At 32.8% G+C, this 24,069-nt stretch overlaps 1 protein-coding gene across 5 annotated transcripts in view; it reads right to left on the bottom strand.

Moving 5' to 3' along the window:
• VPS13B (vacuolar protein sorting 13 homolog B) overlaps positions 1-24,069 on the bottom strand; it is a 308,832-nt gene that overhangs the window by 187,464 nt on the left and 97,299 nt on the right. For all 5 annotated transcript variants that reach the window (XM_026705911.2, XM_026705908.2, XM_026705909.2 and 2 more), the window contains exons 20-22: positions 9,729-9,838; positions 2,458-2,599; positions 1,321-1,451 (exon numbers count right to left, since the gene is read on the bottom strand). In XM_026705911.2, coding sequence (XP_026561696.2) covers positions 1,321-1,451; positions 2,458-2,599; positions 9,729-9,838 — 383 coding nt within the window. The remainder of the gene's footprint in view (positions 1-1,320; positions 1,452-2,457; positions 2,600-9,728; positions 9,839-24,069) is intronic.

Genomic DNA, 24,069 nt, shown 5'->3' with positions numbered 1-24,069 from the left:
AACGTAAAGAACTGACAAATAAAAGGAGAGAAAATGAAATAATTTCCCAGTCAGAAATCCTCAAGATGAAGGTCAGATCCTGTTCAAGGAAACCATCTGGTTGAGATCCTCTAAGCCATACCATATACAAATGATTTAAAAAAAACACTTCTATTCATTAATGCATTACAGCTGCACTAAGTGTTACTTTATTTTTCCATGGTAACATCTTTTCTGTTTTAGGGATTGCATTTCAGTTTTGGTAGCAACCTGTACTTTTGCCAATACTGAACATAATTCCTTGTTTTTAACATACAAGTGTTACGATTTCTTGAAATAGATTTTCCCCTATTTTGATTATGTAAAGATCATACTCTCAATACAACAGTCTATAGTGCAAGACCAATAAAAGACAGCAAAATTTATCACAAAATGAAGGTAAAATGTGTTTTATTTGTCTTTTTATCAATAAACACACTTTCTTAAAATTGTGCCAACTGTGCCATCAACAAACATTTCAGAAAGAAAAAAGAGCATTTGTAGTAATAAGTAGACTAAATGATCTTGGAAACTGTAGTATTAATGGAGTATTAAGTTATATTATAGGTGGGTTGGAAAAGTTGTCAACCTTTGATTTGAGGAGAAAATTAGTAGTCCCTTGCATTTTAATGAGCTTTAGGGTTTTGTAAGATTTTGAATATACTTGGAAACTTATAGGCAGTCAACTACACAAACTAAAGTTCCCAACTGGTCTTCAAGGTAGCCCCAGACAGAGTGCACTGCAGTGGATTATATACAGTGTGGTAATGCAGGTATTTCTGTTGACTGCCGGCTGACTGCAATTTGGCAGTATGAATCTCACCGGGCTCAAGGTTGACTCAGCTTTCCATCTTTCCAAGGCCAGTAAAATGAGGACCCAAATTGTTGGGGGCAATATACTAACTCTGTAAACTGCTTAGAGAGGGCTGTAAAGCACCGTAAAGCAGTATAGAAGACTAAGTGCTATTGCTATTCTTCCATTAAACCAAACAAACTGCTCTGAGATGCTAAATAAATAATTTTAAAAGCTTTATTACAGTAAACTTGCATTCTAGCATTGTTTTTGTCACACCTGACTGTATACAACAGAATATATAGGTATCTAACCCTACACTTACTTGCCTTGAAAAGTTTAATTAATTTGGCTTCACCATTACATGACAGTCTACTGAAATTTGCCTTCATTATTCCCCACATAAACTTAAAATGGAAACTTATTTCATAGAAATTGCAAAATAATGGAAGATTCTAAAAGTATATCAAAATATTCCTTTCTTTAATATCCTATCCACAATTTCTTACCTGAAGGGTAAGGCACTTAACTGCATTCCATACCACACTAATAAATTCTTTCATTCTTTCTTCAGGACTTTTGCTGCACATTTCAGCTGAACTAAGCATGGCTTTCACGGGTACTGATAATGGTCGTGATTCTTAAAGAAAAGAAAAAGAAAGAAAGAAGGACCAAATAGCTTGCTGAATGGAGTACGTGTTACTAGATACCTAATAATCCCAGTAAAACTAAAATTAGTCCTAACTGAATCCTAGTTTTAGAGTTCACCAGCACTAATAAGCTCCTTTGTGCTCCAAATTTATAGCTTATAAATGTTCTAAAACTCTGTTCTCTTACTGATCTTTTGCTCATGATTTGGTTGGCTCACATCCCATTCCTCATAAACTTACTTCATGAATGGAACATCTAAAAGGATATCTTTCTCTGGCCTTTAGAAGAAAAATAGAGCGACAGTAGCAATTAAGACACAAAGGCAAAGAAAGGAAAATAGTTACATATCAGTATAGATTTGCGGTTATCCTTGGAAAATACATTTCCTTAAACAAACAAAAGAAATTTTATAATCTTAATCTTGGTAATTCATAGAATAGAACAGAACGGAGTGGAGTGGAGTGGAGCAGAACGGAACGGAACAGGACAGAACAGAACAGAACAGAATATACTTTGAGTGGGAGAACTGCTTTGAGAGGCCTTCGAAGTCGATTACAAGCCATGCAAGGCTGTCTAACTCAAGAAATCAGAACCACTTGGATTTCTAGAAAGATATTCATTATTGGTAGAATACAGGAGCAGAATTTTAAAAACCGAAGTAATTTTCCCAATTAACTTATTGTTAATTAAGATGGAGTTGCTGTGAGTCTCTTTTACGTGCTTCTCTCCCTGGACTGAGGTATCACTTCAGCACTACCAACTTGATGTGATAATTACTGTATGCGTTTTTTTAAAAAGCTTGGTTACAAAACTGGATGGTAATTAGAAAAAAACCTGAAGTAATCTTCTAGTAAATTTAACCTGGACTGGTTGGAGCTAAGCAAATCATGATCAAAAGATCAGTAAGAGAAATTCTTATCATTTAAATCATAAAATTATATGCGTAATCATTATAATTATATACATAATCCGAAACTGAATTAAAGAAGACACACCTGTTACAGTTTTTGTTTTTATAGGGCTGCTGGCATATTCAGAAGCCTGATTGGACTGATGCTTAATCAATGGTGTGCTCCCAACTGATACCTCGTCATCTTTTTTCCTTGTGATGGGTGTCCCTAGAGAGACAGATGCAGTCTATCAGAATAAAAAAAGGAGAGAAAAAGAAATACAATGAGTAATTCAGAATTCAAAATCAGCACATAGGAAATGTTTTATCAAAATAGAAAATAGTTACTTTATTAATTTTTATTAATAAATGGTTAATAAAGTGGTATAACTACAAAAACTAAAAAAGCATGCCAATCAATATAAATTACAGTATTAAGCACTAGACCAATGCAGCACTGATCATATACATTTTAGTAGCAATTGTTTCATATTTTTTCTTGACCGTTACTGAAACATCACTTAAAAATAAAAAGCAATAAAGCCTTAAAAAAAAAAGCATTTGTGTTAATTAGTTGTTCAACAGATTGCAGGGCAAGCAAAATTAAATGCAGCCCTCTCTTCCTCTTTTCAGAGTCCATTGATAAATTACTAATGTTCCAATAATTCTTCATGCCTGGAAACTGGATCAAAAAAATTGGAAACAAGTATTTATTCAGCAAATACTTCTATCAGCAATACTCTTATCTGGTCAGGTATACTGCACCAAACCCACTTTTTCCTAGATGCAAAAATAGATCAAGGCATAAAACAAATAATCATAACAAAAGAAATTTATTTCCTCTTATAAAATGAAATATAGAATCAGATATAGCTTACAACAAAATGTTGCAGAATGGACATCTGGAGTTTACTGTTCCAGTAATTTAGCGATAACCTTCAAGAGACTCCATTCAATTATTTATTTATTTATTTATTTATTTATTTATTTATTTATTTATTTATTTATTTATTAAACTTGTATGCACCATCTCGCCATATTTTGGCTTTGAATTCTTCCCTTGGTTTTCTTTTTAAATTTACAGATTTCAACCGAAATCCATATTAGATTTTGATTCGCTTTTCCATCAGTCTCATACTTACATTCACCATGGAATGGTTTACTTTACCAGATGTTAATCCGATTTTGAATTACATTAGTCTTATATTCCAATTTAGCTCTTTTGTGTTACTTCAGGCGGTTTCCTTGTGAAGTTCCATAAGCAGAGTCTATTTTCTTTTCCAGACGTAATCATTCAGACTATATTTTTCTTATTCGATAGTTTGTTTTACTTGCAATAGTCCTCTACCACCTCTAATTCTGAATACATATAATCTATGAATGTCACTTCTTAGGTGAAGTGCATGATTTATGATCATTAATTTTGTTGTTTTACTGATCAAGATTGTCCAATTTGGCTTGGATCCAATCAATTACTCCTGCAGTATATTTAATTACAGTGACTACCCAAGCGTTTATTGTTTTAACAATATTTCCACCATTTAGTTTAGTTTTTGTTTAAAAAAATATGAAATTGTTTGAAGTAACTTAAACTATCTGTGTTTTAACTTGGCTGTGTAATTAATCAGAAGCTTCCATTAATTCTAAACATTTGTATCCTTCTTCAGCCGCCTGGTGTCTAATGCCATTTCCATTCATTAGGTGCAACCCATTTTGTCCTATAATCTTACCTCCTTTCGTTGCCAAATTGCACATTTATCCTATCCAAATTTCGTTCTTGTATCTTTATTAAATATACAGACTATATCTAACAGAGACTCAATTTTAGATTCTGATTCAATATAGTTTTAGGTAATCTCTATAAAGAAAATTGCTTATTTCGGTAGCTTTGTTTCTGAATTGTTACTGATACTTACAATTGATTCTGTTCAGAATACTTGCAAGTTGAATCACTGCTTGTATAAAGAGCAATGATGACAATCTGTTACTTTGAAATAAACCTGGTTTTATTCTGGCTTCTCCCAAATTTCTCCCACATTCTGTAAGGGTGGTTTCCAATGAAGCAAATTGTATCCAAAAATCTTTTAATATTTCATTTTATTCCAAACATTTCCAAGTGTTTTTGAATCCAACTATGAGAAATGATTTACAAACCTTTGTATAAACTATTTAGGCCATAAAAATTTCTTTTAAGCTTTTAATGATCAGTTTTTCATTAAGTAGCTGATCTTATGCCATGTGAATTTAGCAAGTCCCATTTTGTTCTGCTGAAAAAATGCATTACTATTAGCAGATAGTCGTCTTGCTATAATTCCAGAAAACAACTTTAAGCCTATGTGTTATAGGCCTATAGTTCTCAATTTCCCTTGTTTTTCCAAAGGAAATATTCTTTAAGATGTTGTCCAATATTATTATATTATTACCATATTATTATTACCAATAATAATATACAGTACTATTTCACATTGGGAAAGCAATGGGAAAGCATAACTGTTAGTTCTGTAGCAAGGCTTAGGCTTCATATGCATTCTGCGCTCCCTGAAAACCTGGGGCGTCGTAATCAACCAGGGTGGTAGATGGAATTTTTTTCAGTGTGCAGATTTTGTAAATGCTGCCTAAGAGTTTTTGGTGTGAAACCCAATGTGCCAATAATCACTGGAGCTGCCATAACTGATTTATTCCACAATCTTTCTATTTCAATTTTAAGATTTTGATACTTTGATCCAATTCTTTGTTTTCTATTGTACTATCCCTTAGTATTGCCTCATCAATAGTTTACATTTTCTCCTTTTCAAACACAGTTAAATCTAGTGCATTATGAGCGAAGAGTTTGTATTTGGAAATCCCACAATATTTTAACATACTCATTCTTAACTATTTTTTTTTTCCAACTCTATTTTCCCACAAAAATTGAGAGTATTATGTTTTTATAATCAGTTTGTGCAATCTTTTTGATCTTAATAATGTACTATTTTTTTCTCCCTCTTTGACACAAACTGCACTTTGAATCATTTGATTTTCCAGTTATTACTATTTAAGGAATATCTGGATCATGGTAGAAGAGAAATCTATCAACAAACAATTAGAAACTGATAACTCTGTCTTGTTATCTGTGCAAATATACAAAATGCTACAGCAATTTAAATATAAAAACACACTAAAATACAAATGCATCTTCTTCTTTTTATTTCCTTCCTAAATGGAGACTCCTTCTCAAATGCAGAATACCCGTCTGTTCTCAATCCAATCATTCATATTTTAGAAATGGGATTTTCATGATTCTGGAAGAGAAAGTGATCATGTTTCCAGAATCACAAAAGGAGAGGAAACTCAAGTCACATTTTACATGTGATACTCCTTCATGCAATGAATGGAAAGAGTTTTTATGTCAAAAAGATTCTGCCTGAAAAAGAAAGATGTACAAATATAGAACACTACTCTTATTTTTAAAAACAATATTATCATGACAGAGACCAGATGATTACAGTACAATAAATGCAAGCATACTATATGTTTTTCCTCCTTGTGAACAGTCTCAAAATGACACAGCTTTTGATTAAACCCTTTAAATGCATTACTACAGAAAACATGGAGAGCATCACAGAATATATGTCCAAACACTAGGAAAGAGCATTTATATTTCCAGAAGTCAATGTTATTTATGTGGTTGCAATCTGATCAGCTTTTGGAAACATTAACTAATGTAGTAAATATTAAACTTAACTACCTCCCCTCAACAGATGATATGCAGTTAAGGGCTCCCATTTTGCCGTTACACACTAAAAAACATCAGTAGTTATTCTTAATCTTTAATTTTAAATTATTTCAATCTAAAATCATCGAAGATGTCCAATTATGTTTTAAAGAAATACACACATTCATGTCACAGTAGCTTAACACAAACCAAACATACTGTGAATCAATTTAGCAATTAGAAAATCAGCACAGGATAATTCGGGACAAGATAACTCAATTACATAAGTTGCTGGGTCACTTGGACAGCAGTTCTTAAACCAAGAAGTAATTTTGGAAAATCCTGGGAATAACAAAGCAATTTGCTTTGCTGAGATATTCTCTCTCTCTCCCTCTCTCTCCCCTTACTGTGAATTGTATACTGAGTTAGACATATACGTATTAGATTAGACACCAAACACTAATATTATTAGCCATCTCAGAGATGAAACAGTCTAGATAAGTATTGAAGGGGATACAAATATGCATCACTGATTTCTTTAAAAAAAGTGTTGGATATAAATTAACTAAATATTTCTTTACCATCTTTCATAATTTATTGTGTGAGTTCAATTAACTCACAATTAACATATGATCTGCTTAATTATTTCTGAGAGTTTACTCTCTCTCTCTCTCTCTCTGAGTGTGTGTGTGTGTGTGTGAAGCATTGGGTTGATCACCAGTTCCAGAGCAGACAAATCACTCACTGTTACCAAAGATATGAACAATACAGCCAACTTCACATGTTCTTTCCAAAAGGATTCTTACATGCTACCAAGAAATCTTTATTATCTTGTGTGAATCAGTCTCAGATTACTTACATTTTTTAAAACTGGCTCTGCCGATTGGTCTGGGCCTTGATGGGGGTGTTTCATATTGGAGGTTGTTACTAGGAAAAGGATCCCACCTTCACTTCTTTAGTTTCTAATCTATTTCATTTTTGTTAACTTTTAATATTTAAAGTTTTAATGATTGTAACACTTGGAAACATTTGTATTTTTGCTTTTATGATTAGGTAAGCCTCCTAGCATCACATGATCAATTATCAATTATCCTCTATAATTCTGAACAATATAGCTTCTTTTAATAGCACCAGAGAACCTTCAGTTTCTCATTGAAATAACATGACACAAAGTACCCTTTTGCTGTTACCCAGCATTACTTACAGGATCTTAAATGATCCCATTTATGTTCACGATGAGAGATCATCTAAACAGCTTTTCTACAGAAATGCCTTCCACATGATTCTTTGAAGAAAAAGGCATGGCTGAACAGTGAATAAATAAATAAAAAGTAACCAGGCCACTATACTACTATTTGTAGATTAGCATTATATATAGCTTTAAGTTTCAGGACACTTTTCAAAAAAGGAAATAAATACCATATTTTACCACTACCCAATAAAGAGGATATTATGTAAATTTATGCAGGCATTCAAAAGCCTTGCCATGGTTTTTATATTGTTTTCAGTGAATGTCAACATTGTTCACCATTCGAAATAAAAAGAAATGTTTAGACACATGCAGAAGCCAACTGAAAATATAACAAAACATCCTCTTTTGCCCCTATAGCACTAACCACATAGTCACAACAGGAACTACATAGGTCTTTACTCAAATAAGTAACAGCCGCCATAACCCACCCTGCATTTTCTGTGTACTAGGAAAAGCACAAATGTAGTGCATTATGCTATGTTTTTAAAAGTGCATTTTAAACTAACATTACATTAAAAATGCATAGCCAGAACTCTCCTTCAACATTCCATCTACTTTGAGTAGGAGAAAAGCACTGCTATCTTTAACTTTACCAAATCTGTAAAATTAAAGACACAGCTTAATATTATTTAAAACTTTAAATCTTATTGATAAAGAAAATAGCTATAACAGTAAGTAGCAATTTTTAAATTATAAATGATCAAAAGTCAACCCCAAAATTATATATGTTAAAGAACTCTCTCTCTCAAAACTCAAAAAAAAAAAACCAAAAAAAATTTCTGGCAAACCTACCAAACATAGACATGGAACATTTAAAGGATACGATACAGAAGGTAACTTTACTTTACGCAATACAAAAACTGATATTTTCAGAAATATTTTCAGGCAACTACCTACTATACAATTTGTTTCTTTTGGAACTATTTAAAGAAAATACGATCTCATCATAATCATATTCTAAGAAATGTATCTAACATACCATATTAAAATTGAGTGGATTCTAGCCAGTTTTACGGGCTTTACAAGCTTTTCATCGTTTCTTTACAGTATTATTTTCCAAACTTTCAAAGTTAAAAGACTCTTGAGATATCTTACTAAAAATAAAAGTAAAATGTAGTTACGGTATGTGCTTCTATCTTCAATCATGGTTATTTTCAATCAAAGACTATTATTCAAGTTGTGTCTATTTATAACCAGCAAATCAGTTCCCTACTTTTTAATACCATTGATGCTCACAAATATGATGCTAGAATATATAAATCTACTAGTTACTTAATTACTTAATAACTCAACCTTTTCAGGAGATTTGTATTTTAGATTTCTGGATTTGCTTAATTTTATTGCAAATATATAATATCTTGATGGCAAAAATGAGATGACATTTGGAGGTTTCAGATGTCAGTGCTTTTGGTTTCTTCTCATGTATACTTTCTATCATGTCTCTTTCTCTCATCTATACTTATTGTATAAATGTTAATTGCCTTGGCATTGAGATATAAAGATATAAAAGTATATCTTAGGTATAAAAATATATATTGGTACTTACCTGATACACCCATTCTCTGTGAGCTGTGAAGAGCATCCAGTGATGGGAAGGTGCTTCAGTCCTTCAATAACTACATTATTTATTTACAAAGCCTTATATTTGATCAATAGATAACGCGCTAAATTTATTTGGAAGATATTGGTTTATAGTAATTTATTCTCTTTTCATGCAAATGTTGTCAAATCGAACCTTTAAAAACTATATTGAAGAGCATATTACAAAAATAGGCTGAATCACTCTGTCTTTGCACCTACAATTCAAACTGTGAAATTATTTTATGAAATTATTTCTTACAAAGTTTATGCAATGTGTCATATGAACATTATATTCCAACTATGGAATATACTCATTAGCTGGACCTATTAGCTTTACGGGTAATTCTTGACTTGTGATCAGAATTCCAGTTGGAATTTTGGATGTTAAGCGATATGGTAGTTAAGCAAGTCATCACAGGATGGAACCCTATTTTGAGACCATTTCTGCCATCATTAATCAATCATATGTTCATTAGATTAATTACACACTTGTTAAATGAATCTGCAAATGTTGGAAGCAGGTAAGGAAGGTCACAAATCTTGTGATGCCAAACATCATAAATGTGAGTCAGTTGCCAGATACCTAGATTATGAACACATGACCATCTCAAGGATGGCTTGTAAGATACTTTTTCCCATACCAGCATAACTTCAAACAATTATTAAGTGAATGGTCATATTTATGGCACAAATCAAACGCTTTCTACAATATGTAAAAAAATTGTAAGTGATAATGTGAGCATTTAATTTCTCCTGATTAATTTGATTTTTTTAATATTTCAATAGTATGCCTTGTCTCTGTATTGCATGTTGCTTTGGGACCATAAATAAATATGCAAAAATGTCCTACCTGCTGCATTAGTCTGCTGCTCCGTTTCTGAGGTTGGTACATGAGCCAAGTATATAAAACTGGATCAATATTAACTGTTAATCCCTGCATGCTGGCCAAAAGCACTGCTCCTACATAAGAACAATTACAAAACAAAAGCAATGAGATTGATACATCAATGCTAAAAACATTTGGAATATCTAATGCTATGTTTAGAGCAGGAGTCTCCAACCTTGGCATCTTTAAGACTTGTGGACTTCAACTCAGCAAAGCTGGCTGAGGAACTTTGGGAAGTCCACAAATCTTAAAGTTGCCAAGGTTGGAGACCTCTGGTTTAGAGGTCAAGGCCAAACCCATTCTTTTGAATGCAGCCTGGTTGCAAAGCATGGGGAACTATATTTCATGCTCTCAAGACAATCAGGCCTGCACAATATCTGAAGTGATTATTTATGTTTTCAAAATACATTAATGTATCTAGAAAAAGTGATTCAGAATAATATAATATGAATCTAGAGAGGAGGGGAGAGAAGGGAAGGGAATGGTACCCAAAGGTTTTACAAATGCATATGCTGTTTCTATCAGGTAATATTCAAACATAATAAAATAACAAACAGGATTAAGAACATCCTATTATTTTTTCAGGATTTACTTTCCTGTATTGTCAAGATTTTGGCAGTTACCCCAATTAAATCATGAGGCTCAAGCCAAACTTCCAAAACTTCAAAGGATTTATTGGGAGTTAACATGTCCAGCAGTGTCAAGTCTGAGACACATAATTCATTGTCGCCCTTGACCCTAGTTTCCCCCCACCCCCTGGGTGTATCATAATTCATATTCTCCAATGAGACACTTCCATAGCAAAGAGCCATCAATCATGTTCTCCAGTTAGATTTTTCTGTGGCAGAAACCTCAGTCACCTAGTTACTATCTCTGAAAAACTATGTATGGAATGCACTTTCGATTTGCAAGCTGCCGCACTGCTCTTTCAAACCCCTTTCCCCCCTCCCTTTCTGTTGGCAACTCTAAAACAATCATATAAATATTTTATGAGTTAACATGTATTTTTAATCATTGATATTGAAGTTCCATGATGGAGTGGCTGCACACTTTAATTTATTTTAACTTTTCAACAAAGATAATTTTAACTTATTTTGACTTTTAAAATTGTAACTGTTTTTATCTTAACCATTGCCCTACTTTTAAACTTTCTGCACGTTTTGCAAGGATAAAATGGAAATAAAAACATTAAGAATAAGAATTATACAAATAGAAATTATTTTAAAGTTTATTTCAGCACTTCTCAATGCTGAAAGGAAAAGCCAAGGTTTGGCACATCTCAACAGTGAAGACTACTCTAGAAACTACTTCAGAACACCAAAGCCACTTCATTGCTTTTATCCATGAGTTATATAAAGTTTCTTTACTTAGCAACCTATGTGTTTCAAAATCCAAACAAATCCAAGAGCTATCAACTCTGTAATGCTGTACAGTGATCTGGAGAGCATTCAATCCTATCACATGGAGACTTCTGCAATACCCTTTTATTGAACTAGATCTCTGCCAATCATAGTGAACAACAGAACTCGGTTTGGTTTGATAGAATATACAGTATTAAGATACAATAGATCATAAATTTCATTTTTTATATTTTTGTAACTTTTTCAGAATTATAACTTTTTCAGAAAATTCTTTTACAGATTGAAAGAGATCCCTTTTTAAAACTGGTGACAAGATACAAATTCAGAATAGAATAACTGAGTTTAAACAACAGGAATTGTTTCCAACATTGCTAAATTAGCAAATTTCTTTTACTTAATCCTAGCTTCCAAAATATATAGTATATATACTATATATATATAGTATATTGTATAGTATATTGTGGAATTTCTGATTCAAATTGATGAAGTTTTGGCTCATAACACACCAGATCTAACTGTGATTGAAAAGAAGAAAAAGTAGATAATTGATGTGGCACTACCAGGTGATAGTAGAATCAAAGAAGATCACAATTGGCCATAGTCCCTGTGGTTATCAGCACATTGAGTGCCATACCAAAAAATCTTGGATGCCACTTAGAAAATCTGTGCATTGGCAAAAATTTCCCTTGTGAATTAGAAAAGGCCACACTGCTTAGATTCACACATTACAACATCCTAGGTTCTTGGAAAGAACTTAATGTCGATGAAGGCCAATACTAGCTAATGAACTGGCAGCTGTGATTCCACATTTTTGTATATATAATAATAATAATTTACAGCTTTAGTTACCTGTAATTCACATTCTGCAACAATACCTCTAATATTATTAAACAATAACATCTGCCAATCCCAGGTCCTTGGGAAAGATTCAATAGCAAGACAAAAATGCCAAATCCAATTTAAACATCTGACTGACTGTGCAACCAACCATAATATGCATTGATCAAAAAAAATAGCTCCTAGCAGGAAAATTAAAAGTTGAGAGGTATTTAATTATAGGGAAAGCATGTGCAATAATGAACATATGTGGTCAGTTTCTAGTACTAACTTAACCATGCAACATTCTAAGAGTACTTTTTTTTTCATGATAGTATCCAAACCAATTTGTTCTACATGTAAGCATTCTGGTATCTAATGTATTTACTATCAATCATCAAACTGAGAAGCATTCAATCTTGTCTCATTTTTACAATAAAAGAAAGGATATTGTTTTGATTTTTTATCACCAAAATCTATTCTATTCATATATTATTAAGTTATCAAAGTTATTGTGATCATTTTCAGTTATAGCTTTAGCTAAAGATACTAAAATATCCATACAATGGCTCAAAATAACACTCATGGATCTTTTACACCTTGAAAGTATTATATCAGAATTGGTTCTTCAGTTTCAAATTTATGTTTCTCTCTTTTTTTTTTGTAAATTTTATTTGAGTTTTCACAAAAAAAATACAAATAAAACATCTTTTTTGAAAGTAGCGTAATCCCAGGTTACATTTCTTCGTGCAGACACAAATTCAATTTCATGCTCATTTTTATGTTTTTATTCCATATCTTATTACTGTTTTACATTTTCTGCATAGCTTCTCCCCTCTTTTAATTTTCTCAATTTTATTTTAATTATCTTGTCTCAATTCAAATCATTGTATTTATATTTTTTGTCTGTCCTGTTTCAATTATCTATTATCTTTTCTCATTAAACAAAGTTTCTCCTGTAGTTACTTATTGGAGTATGACGCCTTTATATCTTTTAAGTTTATCAATTTAACTCTTATTTAGGCTTCAATATATACCCTAAAGTTATAACATTCAATATAATACATAACTTCCATTCGGATTCTGCTTGGTACTTTCTTAAAATACACACTATATTCTTAAAAAAAGAAAAAATTATAAATATATGTAATTAAAACAACAGATTCCATTCCAATTCAATTCTATCATTAATATTAATATTCATTAAAATCTTAACTTCTTTAACATTACTTTTCAATTAAATATCATACTTCTATGGGAACAATTATAAGCTTTCCATAATTAATCCCCCCCTTCACTTATATTTTATAAAACATTAACTAATTAAAATGTTCCCGTTCCTTCCGAATTCAATTTTCTCATTTATTTTATTTCACTTATTTTATTAGCAAACATTTCACTAAATTACACTATTTTATCCCTCATTTTAATCATACATTGTTTCCAATTTTCTAAAATTATTTCTATTACTAATACAATCTTATGTACCTTTACAGAATCCCTTTTTCAGTTAAATTTTCACCCATTATCTCTAAATAGGCCCTGTTTCTCTATATCTTGTTTCTGTCCTTTGTAACTTCTTTTCCTTTCCTTCTTCCCTCTCTTCTTCTCTCTCCCCTTTTTACCCCCTTGTCTCTCTACCTGTATTTCTCTCTTCTGTATTCCCCACTTCTGTTGCTTTCCAGTATTATACTTATTTTTCAAATTATTTTTCTTTTCTTTGGTTGTTTTTTAAGTTCTCTTTCACCCCTTTCCTTTTTCTTCCCCACATAGAATTACTTGTTCATTAAAGATGGCTTTTTCTTTGTCCCAGCCTTCTTGTTTTGCAGACGTTTCTTGTTGTTTCTCATAGCTCCAAATCTCCATTTCTAAAAATTGAAAAACGAAGCCAAAAGAAGCCCTCCCTTCTTGTGCATCTTCTTTATACTTTTTAAGTTCCATTTTCAATTCATCCAAAAGTAGTGCCATTGTATAAATTTTTAAACAACCACCCAATTAATTTTAGTCATTCAAATGCAATAACCAAGAATCCAAAGATCACCAAGTAATCCAAATACACGCAAGCTGTTTCTTTTTGCTCTTTTTTTTCTCACTTTCTCTTCCTGGGGTTCTACTGTTTAGTTACAAAGTTTCAGTTAAAATGTATCTTTTAGAAGTCTTGTTGAAGTTTTACTGTAGATTCTTTTTAATTCCAGGCAGGCTCCTCCCTCTTTCCAGATCCTGCCCTTTTATTCTTTTTCTCTCCCTTCCTGCTTATGAAAAAAAAATTTTAGCGTCCAGAAATCTTTATTATCCCTTTGACATTTTGTTTTATTTTCAGCTTAATTGCCTGTTGATGTCAAAGCGGATTTTTCCGATTTCTTATTTAAGTCTCTTAGTTGTCAGTATAGGGAAAGGGAGAGAAGAAAAAAAAACCCAAACCTTTCCCTTTTCATTTTCCTTTGCTGCTTCCGACTCTTCTTTGGGAGCGATGTTATTTTTTTGTAAGTTTAAATTCCAGGGTAGCTTAGTTGTTGCTTTTGCAATTTAACCCGGTCAGCCAAAACTTTCACTTATCTTCCTCCTGCACATTCTTTTCTGATCGAGTTCTTCTTTGAGGTGGCCATTTCTGACCACCGCTGCAACTGCCTTTGGGAAAGGGAGTAATGGCCAGCTGAGGAGGAGAGATGCGGCTCTCCTCAACCCTGCTGGCAGTCTCCCCTCTCTTCACCACCTCTACAGGGTGGCTTAGCCCCGAAACCAGCCGGCTTGGGGTGCTCCACGATGAGCCCAGACCGAAACCACACACGATCATGGATTTCTGTCTGTCGCCGAAGGAACTCAAACTGGAAGACCTGGTTCAAATTTATGTTTCCATACATGATAATATGTAATTACTACACTCATATCTTACATTTAACTGTTACAATTCATGGAAGCACATACATATGAGTTATTTAAATGCATACACGTATGCTATTTTGTATTGCTGTCAGACAGAAGAATATAGATGCAGCAATTAGATTTTTTATATACGAAATAATTTTATGTTAAACCTCAGCAGGGAGCAGATTCACCTTATGCACCTGCCTAAATCCAATGAAAAAGAGTTTTTTCTTTCCCCGCTCTGAGAGAAATAACTGTTACATTAGTGTAACAGAATAGCCTATTTCCTTTAAGAAAAAAAATACTATTACTGTTAATTTTCCTCCAAAGATTACTCTCAAAGATTTCCTTGCAGAGATGGTAGTATCCCCTATGTTTTAAATAAATATATGAATACATTCCAATCTTTGCTGTTCTTGTTGCTGGAGATAGCATTGGAAGCTGCAGTTCCTCTTGGAAGCAGAAAAGACACTGCTCCCTGCAGGAGGGCTAACAGCTGAATAAAACCAATTATTTTTCCTTGGGTCTGCAAAGGAAAAAGTTCTGAACTCTGATGGAAAAGTTGGGCTCTACACACTTCAGCAGTTCAGGATCAACAACAGGAATAAACATTCAACTTTTGGAAGATTCATATTTTGTTTCAAATAAATTTTGGCAGCGTGAGCGAGTGAATAATAACATCAACAAAATATAGACTTTTAGGCTTCAGATAAAATATAAAAATTAAAGATGCACCCAAGTTTTCAACATCACAGAATATACACATGCATGATAAACTATTTAATCTATATGGATCAGACAATATAAAAACAAATATTATTGGAAAGTCTCTATTGGGCATGAAGAATACCATTCGCAATAGTTATTTGGAAATATATTAGGGGACACAATGTATATATTGCCTATAATACATCTAAGAAGGGAAAGAGAACAACATCTTGGATATCTGTCTTCATACTATTCTTACATTATCCTTTTAAACTTCACATCACACCAATAATCAGGCAATATTCAAATCTATTTTATATTTTGGGAACCTAACTTTAAAAAAAACTTTCCCAAACATACGATATATACAGAATATAGAATATTCTTTATTGATCAAGTGTGAATGGAGACCCAAGGAATTTGTGTCCAATGCATAAGCTCTCAGAATACATACAAACAACAAAGTGATAAATCATAAGCCATAAGAACCAATCATAAATCATAAGATATAAAGAACGAAGTGATAAATCATAACATAGGAGATGGTAATAAGATAGATGAGGAAGTAATAAGATAGATGAGGAGGATAATAGTAATACAACCCTATTACAGGGTAAAATGTTGCCTTACTTTATAAGTAAATATAGCCCTACTACATAGGTAAATGGATACCTATTACATGGGTAAATATCCTTAGGCATAAGACAATGCTGTGGGAATTAGGTGTTTAGCAGACTGATGGAATGGGGGGAAATCTATCTTTGTGTCTAGTTGTTTTAGCATGCAATGCCCTATCGAGGCATTCTGAGGGGAGGAATTGAAACCATATATGGAAGGGTTATGGAAATAGAAGTTATCACAGTGAGTCTACACTGAATCAAAATTGTTAATATCTTACACATTACTGCAAATATTTTCTGTCTTGGATTTCCACTGTTGTAAATATAAAAGAAAACCAATCAAAATTATTAGACGTTCCACTTCCCACCTCAGTTCCTTCAACAGATAAATCTAAATCAGTTGGGTTAATCTTTAGCCATGGCCAATGTGATTCTGGGATTTTCATTTTCAACCTGGAAAACACTAGATTGTCGAAAACTGACTGAAGGAAAACCAGATTATCTCAAGATGAATTGTGTAATTCAATTGACAGAACTAAGGATAGCAACATAATGCGCCTAAAACATACTCCCTGGATGGGAAGGCAAAACTTCATAGGCTTATAGCCCTCTTACATGATAACAAATCAATTTCCCAAATCAAATGTACTAGATGTGTCAGTTAGTTGACAGAAAGCACTTCTCAGAAATTGGAATTTAAAGTAGCATATGTGTTCTTAGAATCGTATCAGTACTTGGACTACATATTGCTTAGAATGCAAAGGCAAAATAAGTGCTCTTAAGCATGTAGGGGAATGTGCATAACTTTTGTGTGTAACTCTTTAATCCAAGTGTGCTTTTTCCTAGGATTATGGAGCAGCTGGGTGATACTAGGAAAAGGAACAGCTGCTTTGTGGAATTGCCAAGAGAAGCTATGTTTGTGCCCCTACATACTCCAAAGCACTATTTTGCTTTTGAATCCAAAGTGCTGGACAACCCTAGTAATGTACTGTACATACATGTCAGTGCATTTTAGACAAAAACTGGAGGATAAGCAGATGTCTAAACAATGGAAAAAAATTTGACTTCCAGTTTGAGCTTCTTCGGCGACAGACCGAAACCTCGTCTCCGCGAGGCTTCAATCTGTGCTCGCCACTGGAGTGCCCCGAGCCTGCTGGTTTCGGGCCTAAGCCACCCCGTAGAGGTGGTAAAGAGGGGGGACACTGCCAGCAGGGTTGAGAAGAGCTGCATCTCTCCTCCCCAGCTGGCCATTGCTCCCTTTCCCGAAGGCGGTTGCAGCGGTGGTCAGAAATGGCCACCACAAAGAAGAACTCAACTGGAAAAGAATGTGCAGGAGGAAGATAAGAAGAGAAAGTTTTGGTTGACTGGGTCAAACAGCAAAAGCAACAAATAAGGTACCCTGGAATTGAAACTGTTAAAAAACAATAACATTGTTCCCTAAGAAGATTTTTAAGCTACGAAGGAGAGAGAAAAGGGAAAAGATTTGGTTTTCTCCTTTTCCTATACTGACAGCTAAGAGACTTAAGCAAGAAATTGGAAAAAAAAATCCACTTTGACATCAATAGGCATTTAATGCTGAAAATAAAAAGTCAAAGGGATAATAAAGATTTCTGGATAATTAAAAGCTTTTGAAAACAGGAAAGGAGAGAGGAAGAATAAAAGGGCAGGATCTGGAAGGGAGGAGACTGCCTGGAATTAAAAAAGAACTTACAGCAAAATCTCAACAAGACTTCCAAAATATACATTCTAACTGAAATATCGCAACAAAAACCCCAGGAAGAGAAAGTCGAAAAAGAAATAAGAAGATATAACTCAGGACTATCTGGATTACTTGATGATTTCTGGATTTTTGGTTATTGTTTTGAATGACTAAAATCAATCGGGTGGTTGTTTAAAACTGTTTAAAATGGCTCCACTTTTAGAAGAACTGAAAATGGAACTTAAAAAGTACAAAGAAGATGCACAAGAAGGGAGAGGTTCTTTTGGCTTCGTATTTCAGTTTTTAGAAATGGAGATTTGGAATTATGAGAAACAACAAGAAATGCCTGCAGAACAAGAAGATTGTGACAAAGAAGAAACCATCTTTAATGAACAAGTAATCTTAGATGGGGGGAAAAAAGGAAAGGGGGGAAAGAGAATGGAAAGTTTAAGATTGGGAAAAACAACTCCCCCCAAAATAAATAGAGTGAAAAATAAGTATAAAATCAGAAAGCAACAGAAGAGGGAAATGCAGAAGAGAGAATTAGAACTAGAGAGACAAGGGGGTAAAAAGGAGAGGGAGAAGATGAGAGGGAAAAAAGAAAGGAAAAGAAGTTATAAAGGACAGAAGCAAAATATAGAGAAACAGGGCCTATTTAGAGATAATGGGTGAAAACTTAATGGAAAGGAGGATTCTGCAAAGGTACATAAGATAGTATGGTTATATTGGAAGCAGAAATAATTTTAGAAAATATGAAACAATGTATGAATAAAATGTCTGATAAAATAGCTATCATAATTCAGTGGAATGCTTCTCAATAAATAAATGTAACAAAATGTATATTTAATGATTTATAAAACATATGTGAAGAGAAATAAGGGAAAAATTAATTATGGAGATTATATGTGTTTTTAAGGAAGTATGATATTTAGTTGAAAAGAAGTGTTAAAGATGTTATGGTTTTAATGATTATTAATGATAGAACTGAACTGGAATGGAATGAGGGTTTATAATTACATATATTTACAATCTTTCCTTTTTTTTAAAGAATATAGTGTGTATTATAAGAATGTACCAAGCAGAATTCGTTTGGAAGTTATGTATTATGTATTATATTGAAGGTCATAAACTTAAGATATATATTGAAGTTTAAATAAGAGTTGAATGGATGTAATTAAAAGATATAAAGGTGTCATACTCCAATTAGTAACTACAGGAGAAAATTTGTTTAATGAGAAAAGATAATATGAAATTGAAACAGAACAGACAAAAGTATAAATATAATGATTTGAATTGAGATGAGATAATCAAAATAAAATTGAGAAAATTAAAAGAGGGGAAAAACTATATAGAAAATGTAAAATAGTATAAGATATGGAATAGAATACAAAAAGGAGCATGAAATTGAGTTTTGTGTCTATATAAAGAAGTTCAACCTGGGACCATACTATTTTCAAAAAAGATGTTTTACTTGTATTTTGTGTGTGAAAACCCAAATAAAACTTTATTAAAAAAAAAACAATGGAACAAATTTTGAACAGCAAAAATCCATCATCATTGAAGATCGTAAATGTAGAAACTACATACAAACTATTCTTCAAGTTAAGGAAAGTGGATGTTAAAGATTATAGGTATGATATATTGCCCACACAATTGAGAAGGGAGACTTAGCTTGGGTGAGCAAGACTGAATATATGCAGTTTTACTTTGTTAAGGCCATAGAGCTCTTTCTATGTTTGCGCCTAACTACAAAGAGAAGTTGCAGATTAACAGACTTTGAAATACATTCTGCTTTTTCCTTTGAGACAACATTTAGGAAGATGAAAGCAGCAAACTACTTGTCCTTATGAAACAAACTAGAGTTGAGAAGGCACAGTGTGTACAACTCTGCACTTATACTTGTAAACATCCTTTCCCCACACAGCCCTCTGGGACAATCAGATAATTCAGTGAATTAACTACTTGGAATGAATAACAAATGCCATTAACTTGGGATATAGCTCTTCTAACTGATTAAAACTAAGTTAAAGCTTTTCTTCCCCATTCCCGCTTTTAAAATGCAGCAGCATATATAATGTCATTAATATTTTTATTTCCTGCAATGTACATTCTATTTAAAGCCCATCCAGTTTAAGCCTATAAATCAATCTAATGAATTCCAGGAAATACTGGAAAATGTTCAACATGTTTCTTGTTCAGATAATTTCAATAGCCATCAGCACTTTTCTTCTATAGATGCAGCTTCAAATATTCCTGAATATAAGAATGGTTGAGTTTTAGAATTGCAAAAGTTTAAAAAGCCATATTTAAATTAGCTTCAGATATCAGAAAAATAACACTGAATCTGTTGAATGGCAAAGCTACATAAATATTATATTTAAACCTGTTTTTGACAATATACTAGAATTTACTAAACTTCTCAGAAATAAAAGATGACAAGACTATTCAAGCTTATCCAATTTTCAGGGACCAATTTTACCAGACTAAATTTGATTATGCTTTTCAAAATACATGCACATACACACTCTGAAGAAAACAAACATGTTGTTAAATAGTCATAATAATTGAATATTCTGTGAGAGACTCAGCTTTAAGTATTATTTGATTCAATTGTGCATTGGCTGTGCAGCTATACTATGTCACTTTCCTATTTTGTAGTCTCAAAAAACTTTGGTCTGTGGTCCAGTCTGCTCAGGTACCACGAATGGAGGGTAACAGTATATATAATCTCAAAATATCTGGAGAGTTTCTGGAGAGGGCTGCTATACAACAAGAATCTTTTGCTGTTTAAAATCCATGCAAGACTTATACAATTCTTTAACTTTAAAAATTGTTGCAAATGTTTGATTTTCAAGTTTTTTTCGGAAAAAAGAGGGAAAGGTAGGTGCCCTAACAGATGAGTAATCTTCAATTGTGACAGAGGTTTTCCAAAATCCTTTTGGAAATAGGAAACAAATCTTTGGGAAAGTTGGGACGTTCCCTTTTTTGGAAATATAAATTCAAGGCTTGAAATCAAAATGGTTTTCATCACAGTCAAAATAAACATTTGTGGAATATTCCTCATTGTGTCCATATGGGGGCAGTACAGTTTAAGAAAAATAGTATACTATACAACAGTGGCATTAATTTGTTCAAAAGGTCTTTCTTGAATATTTTGAATGAATAAAACATATACAGTTATTAATCAGAAAGAAACAAATGTAAAACCTTCAGGTTATAGCTTTCTGTTTTAAAATGCAACGGAAGAGAAATATTTAAGACCACCCAGTGCTCAGTTATGTTTCTGGAATATGTAGAATTTTCCTCTCTATATTGGCAGTTCTACATCTTAGTTTCTAAGACTGAAGTTTTCTCTCAGTCTCAATAATATCCTGATGTAGTATGTTCCTACTTTTTTCCATATTTCTTGTCACAATTTGTAAAAGAAACCATCTAAAAGCAACAAGAACATTAAAGCATTTTTTAAACTTTATCATTTTTTCCTATCTTTAATGTAACCAAAACTGGTCATGGAAATCTATAATCTCACATGTCCATGTCTTATCTAAATATTATTTTGAACAACCTAGTGGATCCCAATATATCAAGACCAATGGAGTGAATATATCCAATCAATGTTTCAAATGTTTCAAATCAGGCTGACAAGTAGAACACAGACAGCTCTGCAATGGTAGAATGAAGTCTGAAAAGCTATTTTGCACTGCAATACACACACACACACACACACACACACACACACACACATAAATGGTCTGGCAATCAGAATATGGGTATAAAAGAAGGAAGCATAATCTTGAAACATACTAAAGCTACATTACATAATCCTGTAATCCTGAACATGCTGAAGCTACACTAACATAAACATCATGGCACTTCTTGGGATAAAAATATCCAATGATCAAATTTATTTGAGCCCAGAAAGTTCAAATTTCTTCACTCTCAAGGGAAGAAGTAAAGAACTTGAACTCATCTACACAAATTGATTAAAAAAAAAGTTGGGCCAAAAATCTTGGCTTCTTTACAAGAAAAAAAATGGGAACTATTTTTGCTCTGGTTCACAGAAGCATATTGTGATAAAATCATCACCTCACTTGGCCAAAGCTGATATGGATTTCTAGGACAGAGAAAGAAAGGGTTAGCTCAAAGAACTTACACAGAGCTGAAGACGGTTAAATCTATGGAGCATATCTTTTGATTAAGCTGATAGCTAGCACACCAGCTGACTACCAGAAGGAACTGTAGAGCTCACTGCAGATGGAAGTAGGTTAAAGACTGAAAAGAGATCAGTTTTCCTCATAATTTGGAACTAATAAGGAGTTTCCTCTATGGCAGATGGATTTTCTCTGCCTAGTGGAGTAGGACCTTAACAGTTGCAGTTAAATACCTCGTATAGTCACGGAAAGGGAAAGCTGACAATTATCTCAACTGCAATCATGATACAACATACTTAGAACAAGACAGCTAATAAAAATAACTCGAACATTTCCACTTCAAAGCAATTAGAAATTATTATTACAAACTTTTATTTAATTTGTTTACAATTATAAGTTGCAGAAAGTCAGTGTACATATATTTGTGAAAATATTTACAAACCCCTTACATCCTGGACATCAACTGTTTCAACTCCTACCCTCAAAATAATACTACAGAGCATTGCACACCAGAAAAACTAGACACAAGAACAGTTTTTTCCCTGAACGCCATCACTCTGCTAAATAAATAATTCCCTCAACACTGTCCAACTATTTACTAAGTCTGCATTATTACTACTATTACTATTAATCCTTCCATCCTTCCTTTCACCCATCTCCTCCCACTTACGACTGTATCACTGTAACCTTGTTGCTTGTATCCTAACAATTTATATTTACTGTTTCCTAGTGTGATTTGATTGCTTATTGTACCCTATGACTATTATTAAGTGTTGTACCTTATGATTCTTGACTCTTGACGAATGTATCTTTTCTTTTATGTACACTGAGACCATATGCACTAAGACAAATTCCTTGTGTGTCCAATCACACTTGGCCAATAAAAGAATTCTATTTACCTTTATATCATAATTCTTTTGCTAATATGCCTTTCCACTGAACTGTCATTTTCAAGGAGACAAAACATGAAACATAAATTTGTATGTTTATTCTTAAGATTTTTTTGGGGAAAAAAGTCTTGAACTGAACTGATGATTCAGTTTTTGCATTTATTGATAATAGTCCTGGGAGTAACTGTTTCTTCCTTTCTGAAAATTTCCACTGTTCTATTCAACTGCTATGTCTTACAAATTTCTAACTGTGTAAGAGAAAAAGTCGGGCCACACCTGCTTAATTTTAAAACTGCAGGAAGTTCTCCCTTACTGACTGCCTTGTTTAGCAATCATTCAAAGTTATGATGGTTTCAGAAAACCATTATGACCAATTCTTGTATTTAAGACTGTTGCAGTGTCCCATGGTCATGTGATTGTCATTCAGGAGTTTTCCAATTGGCTTGTGACAAGCAGACTTAATAGAGAAAATGAAAGTAAAATTGTAAATTATAATTACATGATATTTTGTTTAACAACTGAAGCAAAAGTGAGGTTGTTAAATCCATCTTGGTCACATGATTTTCCACTTAACAACTGATGCTTAGTGATGGAGTTGCCAGTCCCAATTTTAATCACAAAACAAGGAACACTTTTTCTGTACAGAAATAAAATTATTTGTTCAAAATTGAAAATAGGTCTCTGCATTTTATATATAGTTGCATTATATTAATAATACAATGCCTTTTTAGTCAAATATTCCATTAAGTTAAATTAAACACATTGCCTAGTAAGGAAATGGAATATTTTTTTCTTTTTAAAAACTTTTTCTAAGCAGAGGTTCTTCAAAGTTTTATACCAAGGAAACATGAACAAGTTCAAGTCACTGTCTATAAATCTAATGGAAATTTGGTCTCCTTGAAATATACAAAGTTACATTAGTTACTGGATGTAATACTAATATGATTAAGTTTCTTAAGAAATTCTAATCTCCAGGTGTATCACTACTCATAAATGATCATGGCTATGCTTTTGAACTTCAAGAGATTTTAAGGAAACAAAGATATCATTCAAATGTCTTCGTAAAATGGAGCACCAAGACACTCCTTTGAAGTTATTAAGTGAAATACATAAATGTGTATATATTGTTACATACACGAAATTAAAAAATTTAATTAAAATATATTTTTCATTAATTCATAAAATAATTCATAAA

Source organism: Pseudonaja textilis, chromosome 3 (genome assembly GCF_049901715.1).
Source record: "Pseudonaja textilis isolate UNSWEBS1 chromosome 3, rPseTex1.2, whole genome shotgun sequence".
Classification (NCBI taxonomy): Eukaryota; Metazoa; Chordata; class Lepidosauria; order Squamata; family Elapidae; genus Pseudonaja; species Pseudonaja textilis.
Note: the sequence above shows the minus strand (reverse complement) of the source record. Positions and strands in the feature narration are given on the sequence as shown.